General features: G+C 46.5%; 1 protein-coding gene across 2 annotated transcripts in view; it reads right to left on the bottom strand.

Annotated features, from left to right (window-relative positions):
- LOC100135871 (insulin receptor) overlaps positions 1–19,190 on the bottom strand; it is a 211,087-nt gene that overhangs the window by 161,694 nt on the left and 30,203 nt on the right. For both annotated transcript variants that reach the window (XM_036986535.2, XM_090182864.1), the window contains exon 2: positions 1,358–1,921. In XM_036986535.2, the coding sequence (XP_036842430.2) occupies positions 1,358–1,921 (564 nt within the window). The remainder of the gene's footprint in view (positions 1–1,357; positions 1,922–19,190) is intronic.

Raw genomic sequence — 19,190 nt, forward strand, 5'->3', positions numbered from 1 at the left:
TCTCTCTCCCGCTCCCTCTCTCCCTCTCCCGCTCCCTCTCCCGCTCCCTCCCCCGCTCCCTCCCGCTCCCTCCCGCTCTCTCGCTCTCCCTCCCGCTCGCTCCCTCTCTCTCTCCCTCCCTCCCTCCCGCTCCCTCCCGCTCCCTCCCGCTCTCTCGCTCTCTCCCTCTCTCTCTCCCTCCCTCCCTCCCGCTCCCTCCCTCTCCCTCCCGCTGCCTCCCTTTCCCTCTTTCCCTCCCTCCCGCTCTCCCTCTTTCCCTCCCTCCTCCCGCTCGCTCCCTCTCCCGCTCCCTCTCTCTCGCTCTCCCTCCCGCTCCCTCTCTCCATCTCGCTCCCTCTCTCTCTCTCCCTCTCTCGCTCCCTCTCTCCATCTCTCTCCCGCTCCCTCCCTCCCGCTCCCTCCCGCTCTCTCCCGCTCCCTCTTTCCCTCCCTCCCGCTCTCCCTCTTTCCCTCCCTCTCCCCTCCCGCTCGCTCCCTCTCCCGCTCGCTCCCTCTCCCCCCCCCATCTCTCTCCCTCTCTCGCTCCCTCTCTCCATCTCTCCCTCCCTCCCGCTCCCTCCCGCTCCCTCTTTCCCTCCCTCCCTCTTTCCCTCCCTCCCGCTCTCCCTCTTTCCCTCCCTCTCCCCTCCCGCTCGCTCCCCCGCTCGCTCCCTCTCCCCCCCCCATCTCTCTCCCTCTCTCGCTCCCTCTCTCCATCTCTCTCCCTCCCTCCCTCCCGCTCCCTCTTTCCCTCCCTCCCGCTCTCCCTCTTTCCCTCCCTCCCGCTCTCCCTCTTTCCCTCCCTCCCCCCTCCCGCTCGCTCCCTCTCCCGCTCGCTCCCTCTCCCCCCCCATCTCTCTCCCTCTCTCGCTCCCTCTCTCCATCTCTCTCCCTCCCTCCCTCCCGCTCCCTCCCTCTCCCTCTCCCTCCCGCTCCCTCCCTCCCGCTCCCTCTCGCTCCCTCTCCCTCCCGCTCCCTCCCTCTCCCTCCCGCTCCCTCCCTCAATCAGATACATTCACTGATATACTTTCACTTATAAATAGCACAACACGGAAGGAGAAGCAAAATCAACATGGTGCCTGACTACTACACAAACATAAATAACCTGACACATTAAAACCAGTGGAAGCCCTGTGCACAGCAAGTTATGGCAGGGACAACAGAGCATCGAAAAACATGGAAATAACTGCAGAAAAGGAAGACAACAACCGCAAGGTCAATCATCATCTTTCCTAGTGTGCAATTTTTACATGCATTTAAAGACACTCCCACCATCATCTCCCTTGTAAAAAAAGGCCTTCTGACCTCAATGGAACTTCCAGGATAAATACATTTTAAAAATATAGAATAATAATAATAAAAGAACCCAGTGTCTTACTTCTCTGGCAGTGCTTGTGCGTCCAGCAACGTTCGTTGAAGTTCCCATTGATGGTGGTCTGTTGACAGGTAGCCTTCCCCTTGGCCAGCGCCCCGGGACACACGTCCCCGCACTCCCTGTCATTCTTATTTGACACAATGTAGTTGTCCTCCACCGTATCCAGGATCTTGGACCAGTCCAGGGTGGAGAGGTAGCAGAGGTCCGGGTTCTTCTCGATCCTCACCGCTCCTCGGGTGATGTTCATCAGGCTATGGAGACCGATATCCCTGAGCTGCAGCATTTCAAAGAAGACCAGAGCGTAGTTGAAGAACAGGTTGTTTCCTCGGATCACAGTGAGGTTGGGGAAGAGGTCTTTGAGGCTCTCCATGCCGTAGACCCTGAACAGGAGCAGGAAGTCTGTGACCACGGTCAGTTTGGGGTAACTGACACCCCTGAAGTCCTCGGGCTTAGTCTTGAACATGAGGATGATTTTCAGGTGGCCCTCGATGACCGTGCAGTTCTCCAGGGAGCGCAGGTTGGTCACGTTGTTCCGGATGTCCTTACTGGAGCAGATCCCATCAGAGACTTCAGGGGAAGAGACAAACAAACTGATTAGAGACGGAACTAAGTTAAGGACAGCATACCAAAAATAAATCGTCTAACTCAAGAAATTTTTTGGTGTGCTGTCCATCTAATTTCTATGGACTATATTAACCAATATTCAACAACCAACCACTTTAGAGGAATAACCAGAATGAGAACATTATCTATTATCCTATTCATGTAAAGTTATTATTTTGGGGGTTAATTCATTAATGATCAGTTAGGCTCCGCAACTAATATACGTCTCAGAGTTCAGCTTTCTACAAAATGACATTCAACCTACACTGGCGTTTAACAAACATTAGGAACAACTTCCTAATACTGGGTTACATCCCCTTTTGCCTTCAGAGCAGTCTCAATTCGTTGGGGGCGTGGACTCTACAAGGTGTCGAAAGCGTTCCACGGGGACGCTGGCACATATTGATTCCAATGCTTCCCACAGTTGTGTTAAATTAGCTAGATGTCTTTTGGGTGATGGACCATTCTTGATACAGACAGGAAACTGTTGCTCGTGGAAAAACCCAGCAGCTTTGCAGTTCTTGACACAAACTGGTGCGCCTGGCAGCTACTACCATACCCTGTTCAAAGGCACTTAAATATTTGGTCTTGCCCATTCACCCTCTGAATGGCACACATACACAATCCATGTCTCAACTGTCTCAAGGCTTAAAAGTCCTTCTTTAACCCGTCTCCTCCCTTTCTTCTAAGCTGGTTGAAGTGGATTTAACAAGTAACATCAATAAGGGATCATATCTTTCACCTGGTGAGTCTGTCATGGAAAGAGCAGATATATATATATAGATTTGGAGAAATAAACTACGGTAGGCTATCGTTTATTTTTCTTACTACAGCCTACCAAGTTCATTAAAACAATCTTTATTGGACCTACTTTAACATACATTCAACCTCAGTCATTAACATATTTGACTTATCTTTATTTCAATACCACTTTATTTTTCCCCTCAGGGGAAATAATTGTGTTGTAGTGAATGGTGAATGAATTAACATAATTAACATGATTAACATAATTAACATGATTAAGAACCCCATCAGCCTGACTATCAGTAACTTAAGCAGATTACCGAGAAGATATTTAGGATATCTTGGCAAGTTGGCGATCATTTCTACAAATGGGAAACAATTCCCAACTGACTAACATTGATAAACGGTTAAATATAATAGACAGTGTATTCATGGATACCAAGGGAGGCCAGGCTTCCCAAAATATTTGACCAATAAAAATGAATAAAATCATTTCTCATTCGTCAATTCGCAAGTGGCTGAATCTCACTCGAGAAACCATCACTAGCGAGCGAAACAGCGCCCCCTTGTCTCAGTATGTGTAGCACATGTATCTGATGCTGTCTGGACTGCGAAACAGCACCCCCTTGTCTCAGTATGTGTAGCACATGTATCTGATGCTGTCTGGACAGGGAAACAGCGCCCCATCTGTCTCGGTATGTGTAGCTCATGTATCTGATGCTGTCTGGACAGCGAAACAGCGCCCCCTTGTCTCGGTATGTGTAGCTCATGTATCTGATGCTGTCTGGACAGGGAAACAGCGCCCCCTCTGTCTCGGTATGTGTAGCACATGTATCTGATGCTGTCTGGACAGGGAAACAGCTCCCCCTTGTCTCGGTATGTGTAGCTCATGTATCTGATGCTGTCTGGACAGGGAAACAGCGCCCCCTCTGTCTCGGTATGTGTAGCTCATGTATCTGATGCTGTCTGGACAGGGAAACAGCGCCCCCTCTGTCTCGGTATGTGTAGCTCATGTATCTGATGCTGTCTGGACAGGGAAACAGCGCCCCCTCTGTCTCGGTATGTGTAGCTCATGTATCTGATGCTGTCTGGACAGGGAAACAGCGCCCCCTCTGTCTCGGTATGTGTAGCTCATGTATCTGATGCTGTCTGGACAGGGAAACAGCGCCCCCTCTGTCTCGGTATGTGTAGCTCATGTATCTGATGCTGTCTGGACAGGGAAACAGCGCCCCCTCTGTCTCGGTATGTGTAGCTCATGTATCTGATGCTGTCTGGACAGGGAAACAGCGCCCCCTCTGTCTCGGTATGTGTAGCTCATGTATCTGATGCTGTCTGGACAGGGAAACAGCGCCCCCTCTGTCTCGGTATGTGTAGCTCATGTATCTGATGCTGTCTGGACAGGGAAACAGCGCCCCCTCTGTCTCGGTATGTGTAGCTCATGTATCTGATGCTGTCTGGACAGGGAAACAGCGCCCCCTCTGTCTCGGTATGTGTAGCTCATGTATCTGATGCTGTCTGGACAGGGAAACAGCGCCCCCTCTGTCTCGGTATGTGTAGCTCATGTATCTGATGCTGTCTGGACAGGGAAACAGCGCCCCCTCTGTCTCGGTATGTGTAGCTCATGTATCTGATGCTGTCTGGACAAAAAGAGTATAACATGTTGTTGCCGTAGCATTTGATTGATTGATCCCAGCAAGAATTTGGCCTCCCTTGATAAAAAATATATATATTGAAAGAATTAGCCGATCAGCGTTGAGCTGAGCTCAACTGTAGGTTGTCCTGGTGCAGAAAAACACCACCCAAGGGAGGCCAGTTTGGATTTGGCTTCAGATCAATCTAATAACTTCCTAAGCAAAACTTTTTCAGAAAAAAGTTTCTGGTCTGCTTGTGTTGATGTCCTGCAGTAGCTAGCTTGATAAATAGACCCTTTCCTAAACCATGGATGGAGATATCAGGTAACGTGCAACCTAACCCTAGCCCTGATATGCAATGTCTCCAAACCCCCTCTGATTTTAAATCAAGATCTGGTTTTGGTATTTTTCATTTAAATCTCGTCAAAAATTGATGGGGTTAGGATTTGGGCTAAAATCAACTGATGCAATTGTGTTTTCTGAAACCTGGCTCAGCAAGTCTGTTTTTGATAATACTGATATTTGTATAAGTGGTTACAATGTTTATCGCAATGATCGAGTTAAGGTGGGGGTGTGGCTATACATGTAAAAACTAAATTCCCTGTAAGTGTTGCAAAGTCTGAAACTATTTGTAAACAGTTGGAATTTCTTGCTTTGAATATTGAGGTTTCAAAGGGCCTCTCTATAACTGTGATTGGCTGTTATAGACCCCCCTCTGCTCTCTATAACTGTGATTGGCTGTTATAGACCCCCCTCTGCTCTCTATAACTGTGATTGGCTGTTATAGACCCCCCTCTGCTCTCTATAACTGTGATTGGCTGTTATAGACCCCCCTCTGCTCTCTATAACTGTGATTGGCTGTTATAGACCCCCCCCCCCCCCCTCTGCTCTCTATAACTGTGATTGGCTGTTATAGACCCTATAGAACCTTATGTCTAAACTTCTTTACAGTGAAATGATCTTGATTGGTGATCTCAACTGGTGTTGGTTAAAGCCGGTGTCTGATGATTTAAAAATGTTTTGTAATTCTATGAATCTTACCCAGTTGATTAACTCACCCACTCGCCCAAATCTTAAATGCCCAGAAAAACCTACCCTGATTGATTTGATATTGACAAAATGTTCCACCTAAATATTCTGCGGTTGGTGTTTTTTGTAATGATTTAAGTGACCATTGTGCTGTTGTTGCTGTTAGAAATACTAAGGTTCCTAAAACAACCCCACGTTTTATTCGTAAGAGAAATGTGAAGTGTTTTAATGAGCAGGCTTTCCTTCATGATTGGTTTTATTTTGACTGGCGTTCAGCTAGACGACAAATAGGGGGAGTCAACATTTGTTTTACTTACACACACATCAGTACAATGGACAACCACATGATACTGTATTTAGCAACATTGATTGGACTAAATTGTTTTTGGTATGTTTAAGTTTGTTTTCAGTGTATTAAACAAAGCATGTATAGCCCTGTTGATTTGATGTTGAAATGGTGCTGGAATAGCAGAGGCAGGGCTCCTGTTGTCTTTGTGCTGACTCACGGTAACTCTGTGGTTCTAAATCACTAGTTGTTTAGTAACCTCTCAAAAACATGAACTTGCTTGACCATACCGCAGCTGATACAACTGTTTGTTACATGCAATATTTGCTTTGTGGGCTTCACAGGACAGATGTGGCTCTCCGGTTTTGTGATGAAACAAAGGTAGGTGTCGTTGAATTTATTCTGCCGCTGTGTGTTGTCACGGCCTTATTGGATATTACAGTGACATATGAAGAAATGGGTTATAGAACAAACCACACAATTATGACAACATAGGTTGGAATATGGCTTTGTTACTGGCTTGGCTTCCTCAGTGATTTTACACACGCACCCCTACAGACAATAGATACAGCAAATTCATGAGATGGTTGTACAATACAGTAGTCATAGTTCAGAGAATTGCACACAGCGAATTGTGTAAGATTTGGTCATCTTAAATTGCAAAACCAGTTTTGGGGTAAAGAAAAAAATACAAATTAGACAAAAGGACTAGAATCAAAATAGACCAGAAAGAGAAACTTCATCACAGCAAAATATGTGGTTGTGTGTCTTGATTTGATTAAACCTATGCCTCTGACAGTTGGTTCAGTAACCATATATCTGTCTGTTACCAAAGACATGCTTTTACCCACATTATAACATACAGCTCCATTGTTGGCTGTTATTACCCACATTCTAGTATTAAAGTGCTGTCATTGGTTGTTGCCCACATTCTATTCTAATACGGAAGTTAGCGCTGTCATCAGAGTCAAGTCACTCTTATTTGGTACGTGGGCTGAGGCTGTAACTTTTGTAACTAAATCAATACATTAGCTAAACTCAGAAATCTCGCTATCCCAGATCTAAAATCTCAAGTAATTTGGTCAGATGGTCAATTTGTGTTACGTAGGTCTGTCCAATAGGGATTATGCAGGTTTTTATCTTCAACAACTAGCCTAGGTCTATGGATTATAGGGCAGGGACCTGGAACCTCACGATACTTAGGTGTCAATTACGAGCATCAGTCAATCTGTAAGAGCCTTTTTCCAAAATTACTAATAGCAGTTCTGAGCAACACATTTTTGTTTTGTTGATTTAATTGTTTTATTGTTGGACATAAGACTCTCCTCTCAGGTGTGTGTGTACTGTACCTGGGGTCAACTGGTCAGTCAGCTGTGTGTGTGTGTACTGTACCTGGGGTCAACTGGTCAGTCAGCTGTGTGTGTACTGTACCTGGGGTCAACTGGTCAGTCAGCTGTGTGTGTACTGTACCTGGGGTCAACTGGTCAGTCAGCTGTGTGTGTACTGTACCTGGGGTCAACTGGTCAGTCAGCTGTGTGTGTACTGTACCTGGGGTCACCTGGTCAGTCAGCTGTGTGTGTACTGTACCTGGGGTCAACTGGTCAGTCAGCTGTGTGTGTACTGTACCTGGGGTCAACTGGTCAGTCAGCTGTGTGTGTGTACTGTACCTGGGGTCAACTGGTCAGTCAGCTGTGTGTGTGTACTGTACCTGGGGTCAACTGGTCAGTCAGCTGTGTGTGTGTACTGTACCTGGGGTCAACTGGTCAGTCAGCTGTGTGTGTGTACTGTACCTGGGGTCAACTGGTCAGTCAGCTGTGTGTGTACTGTACCTGGGGTCAACTGGTCAGTCAGCTGTGTGTGTGTACTGTACCTGGGGTCAACTGGTCAGTCAGCTGTGTGTGTACTGTACCTGGGGTCAACTGGTCAGTCAGCTGTGTGTGTACTGTACCTGGGGTCAACTGGTCAATCAGCTGTGTGTGTACTGTACCTGGGGTCAACTGGTCAGTCAGCTGTGTGTGTACTGTACCAGGGGTCAACTGGTCAGTCAGCTGTGTGTGTACTGTATCTGGGGTCAACTGGTCAGTCAGCTGTGTGTGTACAGTACCTGGGGTCAACTGGTCAGTCAGCTGTGTGTGTACTGTACCTGGGGTCAACTGGTCAGTCAGCTGTGTGTGTACTGTACCTGGGGTCAACTGGTCAGTCAGCTGTGTGTGTACTGTACCTGGGGTCAACTGGTCAGTCAGCTGTGTGTGTACTGCACCTGGGGTCAACTGGTCAGTCAGCTGTGTGTGTACTGCACCTGGGGTCAACTGGTCAGTCAGCTGTGTGTGTACTGTACCTGGGGTCAACTGGTCAGTCAGGTGTGTGTGTACTGTACCTGGGGTCACCTGGTCAGTAAGCTGTGTGTGTACTGTACCTGGGGTCACCTGGTCAGTCAGCTGTGTGTGTACTGTACCTGGGGTCAACTGGTCAGTCAGCTGTGTGTGTACTGTACCTGGGGTCAACTGGTCAGTCAGGTGTGTGTGTACTGTACCTGGGGTCACCTGGTCAGTCAGCTGTGTGTGTACTGTACCTGGGGTCAACTGGTCAGTCAGCTGTGTGTGTGTACTGTACCTGGGGTCAACTGGTCAGTCAGCTGTGTGTGTACTGTACCTGGGGTCAACTGGTCAGTCAGCTGTGTGTGTACTGTACCTGGGGTCAACTGGTCAGTCAGCTGTGTGTGTACTGTACCTGGGGTCAACTGGTCAGTCAGCTGTGTGTGTACTGTACCTGGGGTCACCTGGTCAGTCAGGTGTGTGTGTACTGTACCTGGGGTCACCTGGTCAGTCAGGTGTGTGTGTACTGTACCTGGGGTCAACTGGTCAGTCAGGTGAAGGTGCGAGCGAGCATGTTTATTTATCTAACTAGGCAAGTCAGTTAAGAACAAATTCTTATTTACAATGAGTGACGACCAAAAGCCAAAAGTCCTGCGGGGACGGGGGCCTGGGATTAAAATAAATAAATACAATATAAATATAGGACAAAACACACATCACGACAAGAGAGACAACACTACATAAAGACAGACACAACACTACATAAAGACAGACATAAGACGACATCATAGCAAGGTAGCAACACATAACACAGCATGGTAGCAACACAACATGACAACATGGTAGCAGCACAAAACATGGTACAGACATTGGGCAAAGTCAACAGCACAAAGGTCAAGAAGGTAGAGACGACAATACATCATACAAAGCAGCCTGTCAGTGAGAGTGTCCATGATTGAGTCTTTGAATGAAGCGATGGAGATAAAACTGTCCAGTTTGAGTGTTTGTTGCAGCTCGTTCCAGTCGCTAGCTGCAGCGAACTGAAAAGAGGAGCGACCCAGGGATGTGTGTGCTTTGGGGACCTTTAACAGAATGGCAGACTGGCAGAACGGGTGTTGTATGTGGAGGATGAGGGCTGCAGTAGATATCTCAGATAAGGGGGAGTGAGGCCTAACAGGGTTTTATAAATAAGCATCAACCAGTGTGTCTTGCAATGGGTATACAGGCGTGGCCAAAGGTTTTGAGAATTACACAAATATTAATTTTCACAAAGTCTGCTGCCTCAGTTTGTATGATGACAATTTGCATATACTCCAGAATGTTATGAAGAGTGATCAGATGAATTGCAATTAATTACAAAGTCCCTCTTTGCCATGCAAATTAACTGAATCCCCCCAAAAACATTTCCACTGCATTTCAGCCCTGCCAGAAAAGGACCAGCTGACATGTCAGTGATTCTCTCGTTAACACAGGTGTGAGTGTTGACGAGTACAAGGCTGGAGATCACTCTGTCATGCTGACTGAATTCGAATAACAGACTGGAAGCTTCAAAAGGAGGGTGGTGCTTGGAATCATTGTTCTCCCTGTCTACCATGGTTACCTGCAAGGAAACACGTGCCGTCATCATTACTTTGCACAAAAAGGGCTTCACAGGCAAGGATATTGCTGCCAGTAACATTGCACCTAAATCAACCATTTATCGGATCATCAAGAACTTCAAGGAGAGCGGTTCAATTGTTGTGACGAAGGTCCAGCAAGCGCCAGGACCGTCTCCTAAAGTTGATTCAGCTGCGGGATCGGGGCACCACCAGTACAGAGCGTGCTAAGGTATGGCAGCAGGCAGGTGTGAGTGCATCTGCACGCACAGTGAGACAAAGACTTTTGGAGGATGGCCTGGTGTCAAGAAGGGCAGCAAAGAAGCCACTTCTCTCCAGGATAAACATCAGGGACAGACTGATATTCTGCAAAAGGTACAGGGATTGGACTGCTGAGGACTGGGGTAAAGTCATTTTCTCTGATGAATCCCCTTTCCGATTGTTTGGGGCATCCGGAAAAAAGCTTGTCCGGAGAAGTCAAGGTGAGCGCTACCATCAGTCCTGTGTCATGCCAACAGTAAAGCATCCTGAGACCACTCATGTGTGGGGTTGCTTCTCAGCCAAGGGAGTGGGCTCATTCACAATTTTGCCTAAGAACACAGCCATCAATGAAGAATGGTACCAACACATCCTCCAAGAGCAACTTGTCCCAACCATCCAGGAACAGTTTGGTGACGAACAATGCCTTTTCCAGCATGATGGAACATCTTGCCATAAGGCAAAAGTGATAACTAAGTGGCTCGGGGAACAAAACATTGATATTTTGTGTCCATGGCCAGGAAACTCCCCAGACCTTAATCCCATTGAGAACTTGTGGTCAATCCTCAAGAGGCGGGTGGACAAACAAAAACCCACAAATTCTGACCAACTCAAAGCATTGATTATGCAAGAATGGGCTGCCATCAGTCAGGATGTGGCCCAGAATTGAATTAACAGCCTGCCAGGGCGGATTGCAGAGGTCTTGAAAGAGAAGGGTCAACATTGCAAAAAACTTTGCATCAACTTCATGTAATTGTCAATAAAAGCCTTTGGCACTTATGAAATGCTTGTAATTATACTTCAGTATTCCATAGTAACATCTGACAAAAATATCTAAAGACACTGAAGCAGCTAACTAGCAAACTAGCAAACTAATTTGGCAGCATACTGGTCAGTCAGGTGTGTGATAGGTGAAGGGGCCAGCATACTGGTCAGTCAGGTGTGTAATAGGTGAAGGGGCCAGCATACTGGTCAGTCAGGTGTGTAATAGGTGAAGGGGCCAGCATACTGGTCAGTCAGGTGTGTGATAGGTGAAGGGGCCAGCATACTGGTCAGTCAGGTGTGATACAGTAGGTGAAGGGGCCAGCATACTGGTCAGTCAGGTATGTGATAGGTGAAGGTGCCAGCATACTGGTCAGTCAGGTATGTGATAGGTGAAGGGGCCAGCATACTGGTCAGTCAGGTGTGTGATACAGTAGGTGAAGGGGCCAGCATACTGGTCAGTCAGGTGTGTGATACAGTAGGTGAAGGGGCCAGCATACTGGTCAGTCAGGTGTGATACAGTAGGTGAAGGGGCCAGCATACTGGTCAGTCAGGTATGTGATAGGTGAAGGGGCCAGCATACTGGTCAGTCAGGTGTGATACAGTAGGTGAAGGGGCCAGCATACTGGTCAGTCAGGTATGTGATAGGTGAAGGTGCCAGCATACTGGTCAGTCAGGTATGTGATAGGTGAAGGGGCCAGCATACTGGTCAGTCAGGTATGTGATAGGTGAAGGGGCCAGCATACTGGTCAGTCAGGTGTGTGATACAGTAGGTGAAGGGGCCAGCATACTGGTCAGTCAGGTGTGTGATACAGTAGGTGAAGGGGCCAGCATACTGGTCAGTCAGGTGTGTGATACAGTAGGTGAAGGGGCCAGCATACTGGTCAGTCAGGTATGTGATAGGTGAAGGGGCCAGCATACTGGTCAGTCAGGTATGTGATAGGTGAAGGGGCCAGCATACTGGTCAGTCAGGTGTGTGATACAGTAGGTGAAGGGGCCAGCATACAGGCCAGTCAGATGTGTGATACAGTAGGTGAAGGGGCCAGCATACTGGTCAGTCAGATGTGTGAGTAAACTGTGGCAGTAAACTGAACCAGACAGAGATGGATACACAGGGAGGGACAGGCAGTCAGTCAGTCAGTCAGTGACCCTAGAAAGCAGTCAGAAAGCCAGCCAGTGACCCCTTGGAAAGCCAGGCCACCACAGATACACCCAGTTCCCAGCAGAAATGTGGACACTTCCTGTGTCCCAAATGGACTCCTATTCCCTATATAGAGTCTTAAGGGCCCTGGTCAACAGTAGTGCATAGAATAACATTTGGGACAGACCTCTCTCTGCCAGAGCCAGGCACAGTAGTATTTATATCCCAGCATTCCCAATTGAGAATCTAACCAGTCCAGTGTGGTGACAGTGACTAGTGTTGGAAACTGGACAAGTGTAGTCTTGGTGGAACGTAGAACACTATATAGGGAATAGGGTGCAATGTTGGATGATAGGGTTTGCCTGGCCACAGCTGATCAGAACTGTAGGCCCAACTGAACTAGATAACTCTGGTAATTATTGAGAGACAAATGATTCACCTGTATTAGAATCAAATGGTGATTAATCTGAACCAGAATCAAATGGTGATTCACGTGTACCAGAATCTTTATTGTGGCTCACCTGTACCAGAATCTATGATGATGATTCCAGTGTTTCATGCATAACTCGTAATAAAAATAAACAGGGGGGGGTATAATGGACTAATAGATTTTTCAATAAGATCATCTTTGATATCTAAGGTTGAATAAATACTGTTACATAGTTTGTAAGACATTCAATAACCTAATATTAAGCCTGTCTTACAAAAGTAATATTGAATTATGTTTGGTTGGAGATGTATCTTCTGCTTGGATAGCAACATCGGAGCCAATTCTTTAAATGTTATTTTTTGGTTGAGATGGAGACGTGAATGCAACATATTTATTACTAACTTGTAGATCAACCAAAGTTTGAAAACCTATACCCTATATGTATTGTGGGCTGAATTTAAACAACAGCTGTTGATGACTTCCCAAATGCTACAGTATATAGTCCTAAATAGTATTATTTATGATACATGATTGATAGAGTATGGTTACCCCCCCAGGCTTACGCGCAATGCCAGTGGCTTCTGAATTTAATCAGAAGCCACTGCCAGATTTCTGGATAGGGCTGCGCTCAGAGTATCCTGCCTTGGCAAATCACCCTGTTAAGACACTGATGCCCTTTGCAACCACGTACCTATGTGAGAGTGGATTCTCAGCCCTCACTAGCATGAAAACTAAATACAGGCACAGACTGTGTGGGAAATGATTTAAGACGGAGACTCTCTCCAATACAACATTGCAGTTATGTGCATCCTTTCAAGCACACCCTTCTCATTAACCTGTGGTGAGTTATTCACAATTTTTTGATGAACAAATAAAGGTTTTATATGTAAGATGGTTAAAGAGAAAAATTATTGATTATTATTCTATTATTATTTGTGCCCTGGTCCTATAAGACCTCTTTGTCACTTTCCACGAGCCGGGTTGTGACAAACTCACACTCATTCTTATGTTTAATAAATGTGTCGTATAGTGTGTGTGTGTTACTATTTCCTTTTTTGCTAATTCATTCTTACTTTTTAACTCTGCGTTGTTGGTTAAGGGCTCGTAAACTAAGCATTTCACTGTAAGGTCTGCACCTGTTTCATTTGGCATGTGACAAATACAATTAGATTTTATTTCAAGTAAAAATAAAAGGAAATCAACATTTTTAAAAATGGTTTTATATTATTTAAAAGCGATTGTCAATCAGTTTTTTTTTTAGTTGGGGCCCCCCAGAGGAAGAAGGCCAATGCCTTGCCGGTCGGTCCCTGGCACAAAAAAAGTTTGGAAAAGGCTGCTGTAGAACAACCAGGGAGAACAGGAACGAACGACTGTAACAGATGTAACAGAGTTAATGGACTGTCTGTCGGTGGGTATTCACATCCTATTCTATCCATAACACCGCAGGTAGTCCAGTCTAGAGCTGCCTGCGTCCTTAGTGCCACTCTATTCCCTGGCCATTGTTTTGACCAGGGCCCATGGGGAATAGGGTGCCACTTGAGGAGCAGCCTAGCTGTTAAGAGTCCTTCCTATCAACAGGGGGAAAGGAACATCACACAAACCAATGGGGTTACCATGGAAACCACCATGCTCTCTCTCTCTCTCTCTCTCTCTGTCTCTCACCTTGGCTTACTCTTCATTAGTGTTGAGAAGAGAACATGGATTGCTCATAGACAGACAGGACAAAGAGGACAAGGCTGGGGGCTGGAAGACTAACAGTCAACCACACACACACAGTTTGAGAGGGATCCCTGCTGTCCCCCAAACAACTGTGCTTCCCAAAACAAACATTTTTATTTTTTGTTGTTGTTGAAAGAAATAGTGCCCCCTTTGTGTACCTGATATGGTACAGGAAAAACTGGATACCACCCAACCCTAACACACACACCGACCGACAACTGCTGGGGGCTGCTGGACTAATGCGCACAGACACATTGAGAGTCTGTGCCTCTGATGCAAGGTTATTATTGGATTATGAAAACTGAAACCAATTTCATAAACTGAAATAAAACAATTAAATGATTATCTTTGACTCCAAAACAATCAAAAACCATGCCCCCCCCCCCCGCTCAGGCCGAGGCTGTGGATGAGTAGGTGACCGCCCCGTCCAGCCCCCCTCAGGCCGAGGCTGTGGATGAGTAGGTGACCGCCCCGTCCAGCCCCCCTCAGGCCGAGGCTGTGGATGAGTAGGTGACCGCCCCGTCCAGCCCCCCTCAGGCCGAGGCTGTGGATGAGTAGGTGACCGCCCTGTCCAGCCCCCCTCAGGCCGAGGCTGTGGATGAGTAGGTAACCGCCCCGTCCAGCCCCCCTCAGGCCGAGGCTGTGGATGAGCAGGTAACCGCCCCGTCCAGCCCCTCTCCCGTCCAGCCCCCCCCAGGCCGAGGCTATAGATGAGTAGGTAACCGCCCCGCCCAGCCCCCCCCAGGCCGAGGCTGTAGATGAGTAGGTAACCGCCCCGCCCAGCCCCCCTCAGGCCGAGGCTGTAGATGAGTAGGTAACCGCCCCGCCCAGCCCCCCTCAGGCCGAGGCTGTAGATGAGTAGGTAACCGCCCCGTCCAGCCCCCCCCAGGCCGAGGCTGTAGATGAGTAGGTAACCGCCCCGCCCCGCCCAGCCCCCCTCAGGCCGAGGCTGTGGATGAGTAGGTAACCGCCCCGTCCAGCCCCCCTCAGGCCGAGGTTGTAGATGAGTAGGTACCCCCCCCCAGGCCGAGGTTGTAGAGGAGTAGGTAACCGCCCCGTCCAGCCCCGCTGGAGCCCCTGAAAAGATTTATCATGACCTGCGCATGTGTTTCTTTACCTCTACTTTACGCACACATTGTCGTCATCAATTCACATTTCTCCCTGTCAATTTGGACTGATAATTCTTCAAGTTTTACCGGTGACATATTCATGCAGCATCTGCATGCCAACCATTCGTTCTCAATCAGTTTCACAGGAAAAGGCATTTACAAATTCTTAGTTATGTACGGAGTTGTTTCGAAATACGTACAGTGAGCGAATTGTAGAGCAGATGGCGTAAACTGTAGCATACCTGTGTTTTGCCTCAATCAAAGCACATATTTTACCTAGTGATGCGCTGTTGAGTTGTGGCCACATGAGAGAAACATTTGACGGCTCGCACAATCGTCCTAAAATCTCCTCGGAAATAAGGTGGTGTTTCTGTCCTCCAGTAATGTTCTACTATGTTATTATGTTTGGTTGTGTAGAAAACTATCATGATGTGATCTAGCAGACATTGATTCAGCATTGATCTGACTTTATTAAACAAGCACCATTCTCCTGAGTAGCCTGTTCTGTACGAGTAGAGGAGAGACCGTGTACAAAGTAGAGAATATGAGTTCCATTCTCCTGAGTAGCCTGTTCTGTACGAGTAGAGCAAGTTTAAGTAGAGAATCCCATTAGCAGCAAACCACCCTGCATCCCACTGCTGGCTTACCTCTGAAGCTAAGCAGGGTTGGTCCTGGTCGGTCCCTGCATGGGAGACCAGATGCTGCTGGAAGTGGTTTTGGAGGGCCAGTATGACACACGCTTTCCTCTGGTCTAAAATATATATCTCCCAGGGCAGTGATTGGGGACATTTCCGTATTTCCGTATTTCGGCTGGGACGTTAAACCAGTGTCCTGACTCTCTGGGGTCACTAAAGAGCCCAGGGTTAACACACTAGGAGTGTTAAACCTGGTGTCCTGACTCTCTGGGGTCACTAAAGAGCCCAGGGTTAACACACTAGGAGTGAGTGTTAAACCTGGTGTCCTGACTCTCTGGGGTCACTAAAGAGCCCAGGGTTAACACACTAGGAGTGTTAAACCTGGTGTCCTGAATCTCTGGGGTCACTAAAGAGCCCAGGGTTAGCACACTAGGAGTGTTAAACCTGGTGTCCTGACTCTCTGGGGTCACTAAAGAGCCCAGGGTTAACACACTAGGAGTGTTAAATCTGGTGTCCAGGCGAAATTCAGAATCTGGCCCTAATACCCGAATGGCCACTTAATCGTCCCCAGCTTCCAATTGGTTCATTCATCTCCCCTGTAACTATTCCCCAGGCCTTTGCTGTAAATGAGGTGTTGTCAGTCAACTTACCTCGTTAAATAAATAAATGTGCAGAAGCTTTGGGACCATTATCTGTCCAGAAAGGTCAGATCCACAGCCACTACGTTTTTCTAATGTGGTTTTCCAACTGAGACCTGTGGGTAAAAGCTGCCAGGAGATGACAATGTTTCAAATAGGCCTAGCTTGTGCATCCCTATCACTATCTAACAGGGAGGAAAGACACTACTTTTGTCCCTAAAACGAAATTGAAATGTTCTTATAAAACTCGAACTAAATAGAAAGTTGTTAATCACGTATGAAAAATAACTGAAACCAGAGGTTGAAACCAGTTCGGGAAACATTAAAAAAAAATTAAACTGTAAAGAACAACATTTTTCAAAGAACAGAATCAGAACCGGGAACAAAAGTTATCTATACTGTTTCTGAACAGAACCGGTATGGGAATCTGTTAATAACATTATGTTCTGGGCATTTAGCCTATGCAAAGCCCTCACTCGGTCACTCAGAAACATATTCCAGTGTCTGCCAAGCTGTAAATATTTTCCAGTGTGTGTACATGTAGGCTACCTGCCCATCCCCCAACTAAGCACATGCTACCGTAGCCCCTCCCCCTCTGAAGCACATGCTACCGTAGCCCCTCCCCCCCACTGACGCACAAGCTACCGTAGCCCCTCCCCCCCACTGACGCACAGGCTACCGTAGCCCCTCTCCCCACTGACGCACAGGCTACCGTAGCCCCTCCCCCACTGACGCACAGGCTACCGTAGCCCCTCCCCCACTGACGCACAGGCTACCGTAGCCTACATGCCTGTTTCAGATTTTTAATAAGGGAAGAATGGATTAACTTCCTCAATTAATTATAGTTAAGGATACTAGTTATTACGTTTCACACTGGATTTATTAAATGCAAATATGTAAAACGTGTTTTTAAATTCTGGTGCCGCTCTGCACACACAAGCTAACTACCTCTGGTCCAACGTTAAGCCAACTCTCGTAAATTCAAAGATACTAAAGTTCCTCCATACTTATAGTTCCGTGGGCCTAATTCAGAGAACGCATGCATGTCATAACAAGATTACCAATTTCAGTCGCATCTCACGCATGTACACAACTAGGCTAAATAGAGCCACTCGCTATGGAGCGGGCAAAGCTACCTGCACCGATTGGTGATGTAAATTAATGTTGAGCTAGAGGCAGCTACCTGCACCGATTGGTGATGTAAATTAATGTCGAGCTAGAGGCAGCTACCTGCACCGATTGGTGATGTAAATGAATGTCGAGCTAGAGGCAGCTACCTGCACCGATTAGTGATGTAAATTAATGTCGAGCTAGAGGCAGCTACCTGCACCGACTGGTGATGTAAATTAATGTCGAGCTAGAGGCAGCTACCTGCACCGATTGGTGATGTAAATTAATGTCGAGCTAGAGGCAGCTACCTGCACCGACTGGTGATGTAAATTAATGTCGAGCTAGAGGCAGCTACCTGCACCGATTGGTGATGTAAATTAATGTCGAGCTAGAGGCAGCTACCTGCACCGATTGGTGATGTAAATGAATGTCGAGCTAAAGGCAAAAAAAAAAAAAGAATGAGTCTGTTCAGAACTAAACGATTGTGAAATCATTTTGGAACTCCTGACAAACTAAGCGGAATTTCAAATAAATTCGAAAAACAGATAACTAAAATAAACTTGCTCCGAGGTCAACTGAATAATTCAACAGGCACTGACCAATAATATCTCACAAATATGACAAATACAGTTCCTGGAACAGTGAATATGTCAAATGTGACAGAATGACAATGAAAACTGTTCTTCTAGTAAAAGTTTAATGATTTACATTTTCAGGAGACAATAGTTCAAAGTAGTCATTGTGTATTGGGTTTAACTTGGGAACCGTTGGTTTTTGTTTGACTGAGTCTCAACATCATTCTGTGACTGTGGAATAGCCCATTGTCTGTGATTTGAGAGGTCAAACAGCGCTGATTAAATGATCGTTTTTCTCTAAAGTAGAGGAGTTTAGATGAACATAAATACATAAAAAGGTAATAATATATCTAAATAAGAAAACCAAAACAAATAGACTGGGGGGCTACAGCAGGACAATTGTCCTGAACTGAACCTCACGGGCGAAGATATGAAAAGAAACCACAAACCAACCACATTATAATGGCGGTTCTGTGGCTTCTAATTCACTTTAAAAACGCTCACCGTTTAGACAAGGACATGGCACAAAACTCTTGGAACAGAAAGCCCTCCTCTGCAATGCATTTAGATCATTTATTCATAGTACATGAAGATACTATGGTGAGTTACAGTAAAACTGCCCTGAAAATGATATCGCACATCTGCATATTAGTCTCAAATTTGTTGGCACCCCTCCACAAAAAAAACCTCCATATTCTCTGAAATAACTTGAAACTGACAGAAGTAATTGGCACCCACCATTGTTTTGTCCATATTTAATAGAAAAATCAGACTTTGCTTTTGATTTTTTATTCAACATAATATTGTAAATAACAAAACAAATGAAAATGCCATATGGACTAAATTTATAGGACCCTTAACCTAATATCTTGTTGCACAACCTTTAGAGGAAATCACTGCAATCAAAAGTATTCTGTCGCTCTCTGAGACTTCTGCACCTGGTAACAGGTAGCTTGGCTCACTCCTGCTGAGCAAAGTGCTCCAGCTGTCTCAGGTTTGATGGGTGCCTTCTCCAGACTGCAACTTTTAGCTCTTTCCATAGACGTTCGATAGGATTCAGATTAGTCCAATGTTTTGTTCTTATCCATTCTTGGGTGCTTTTAGCTGTGTGTTTTGGCTCATTATCCTGTTGGATGACCCATGACCTGGGACTGAGACAGAGCTTTCTGACACTGGGCAGTATGTTTCGCTCCAGAATGCATTGATAGTCTTGAGAATTAATTTTTCATTGTGACCTGCACAGATTCAAGGCACCC

Source organism: Oncorhynchus mykiss, chromosome 8, assembly GCF_057628025.1.
Source record: "Oncorhynchus mykiss isolate SJ-2025 chromosome 8, ASM5762802v1, whole genome shotgun sequence".
In the NCBI taxonomy this organism is placed as follows: Eukaryota; Metazoa; Chordata; class Actinopteri; order Salmoniformes; family Salmonidae; genus Oncorhynchus; species Oncorhynchus mykiss.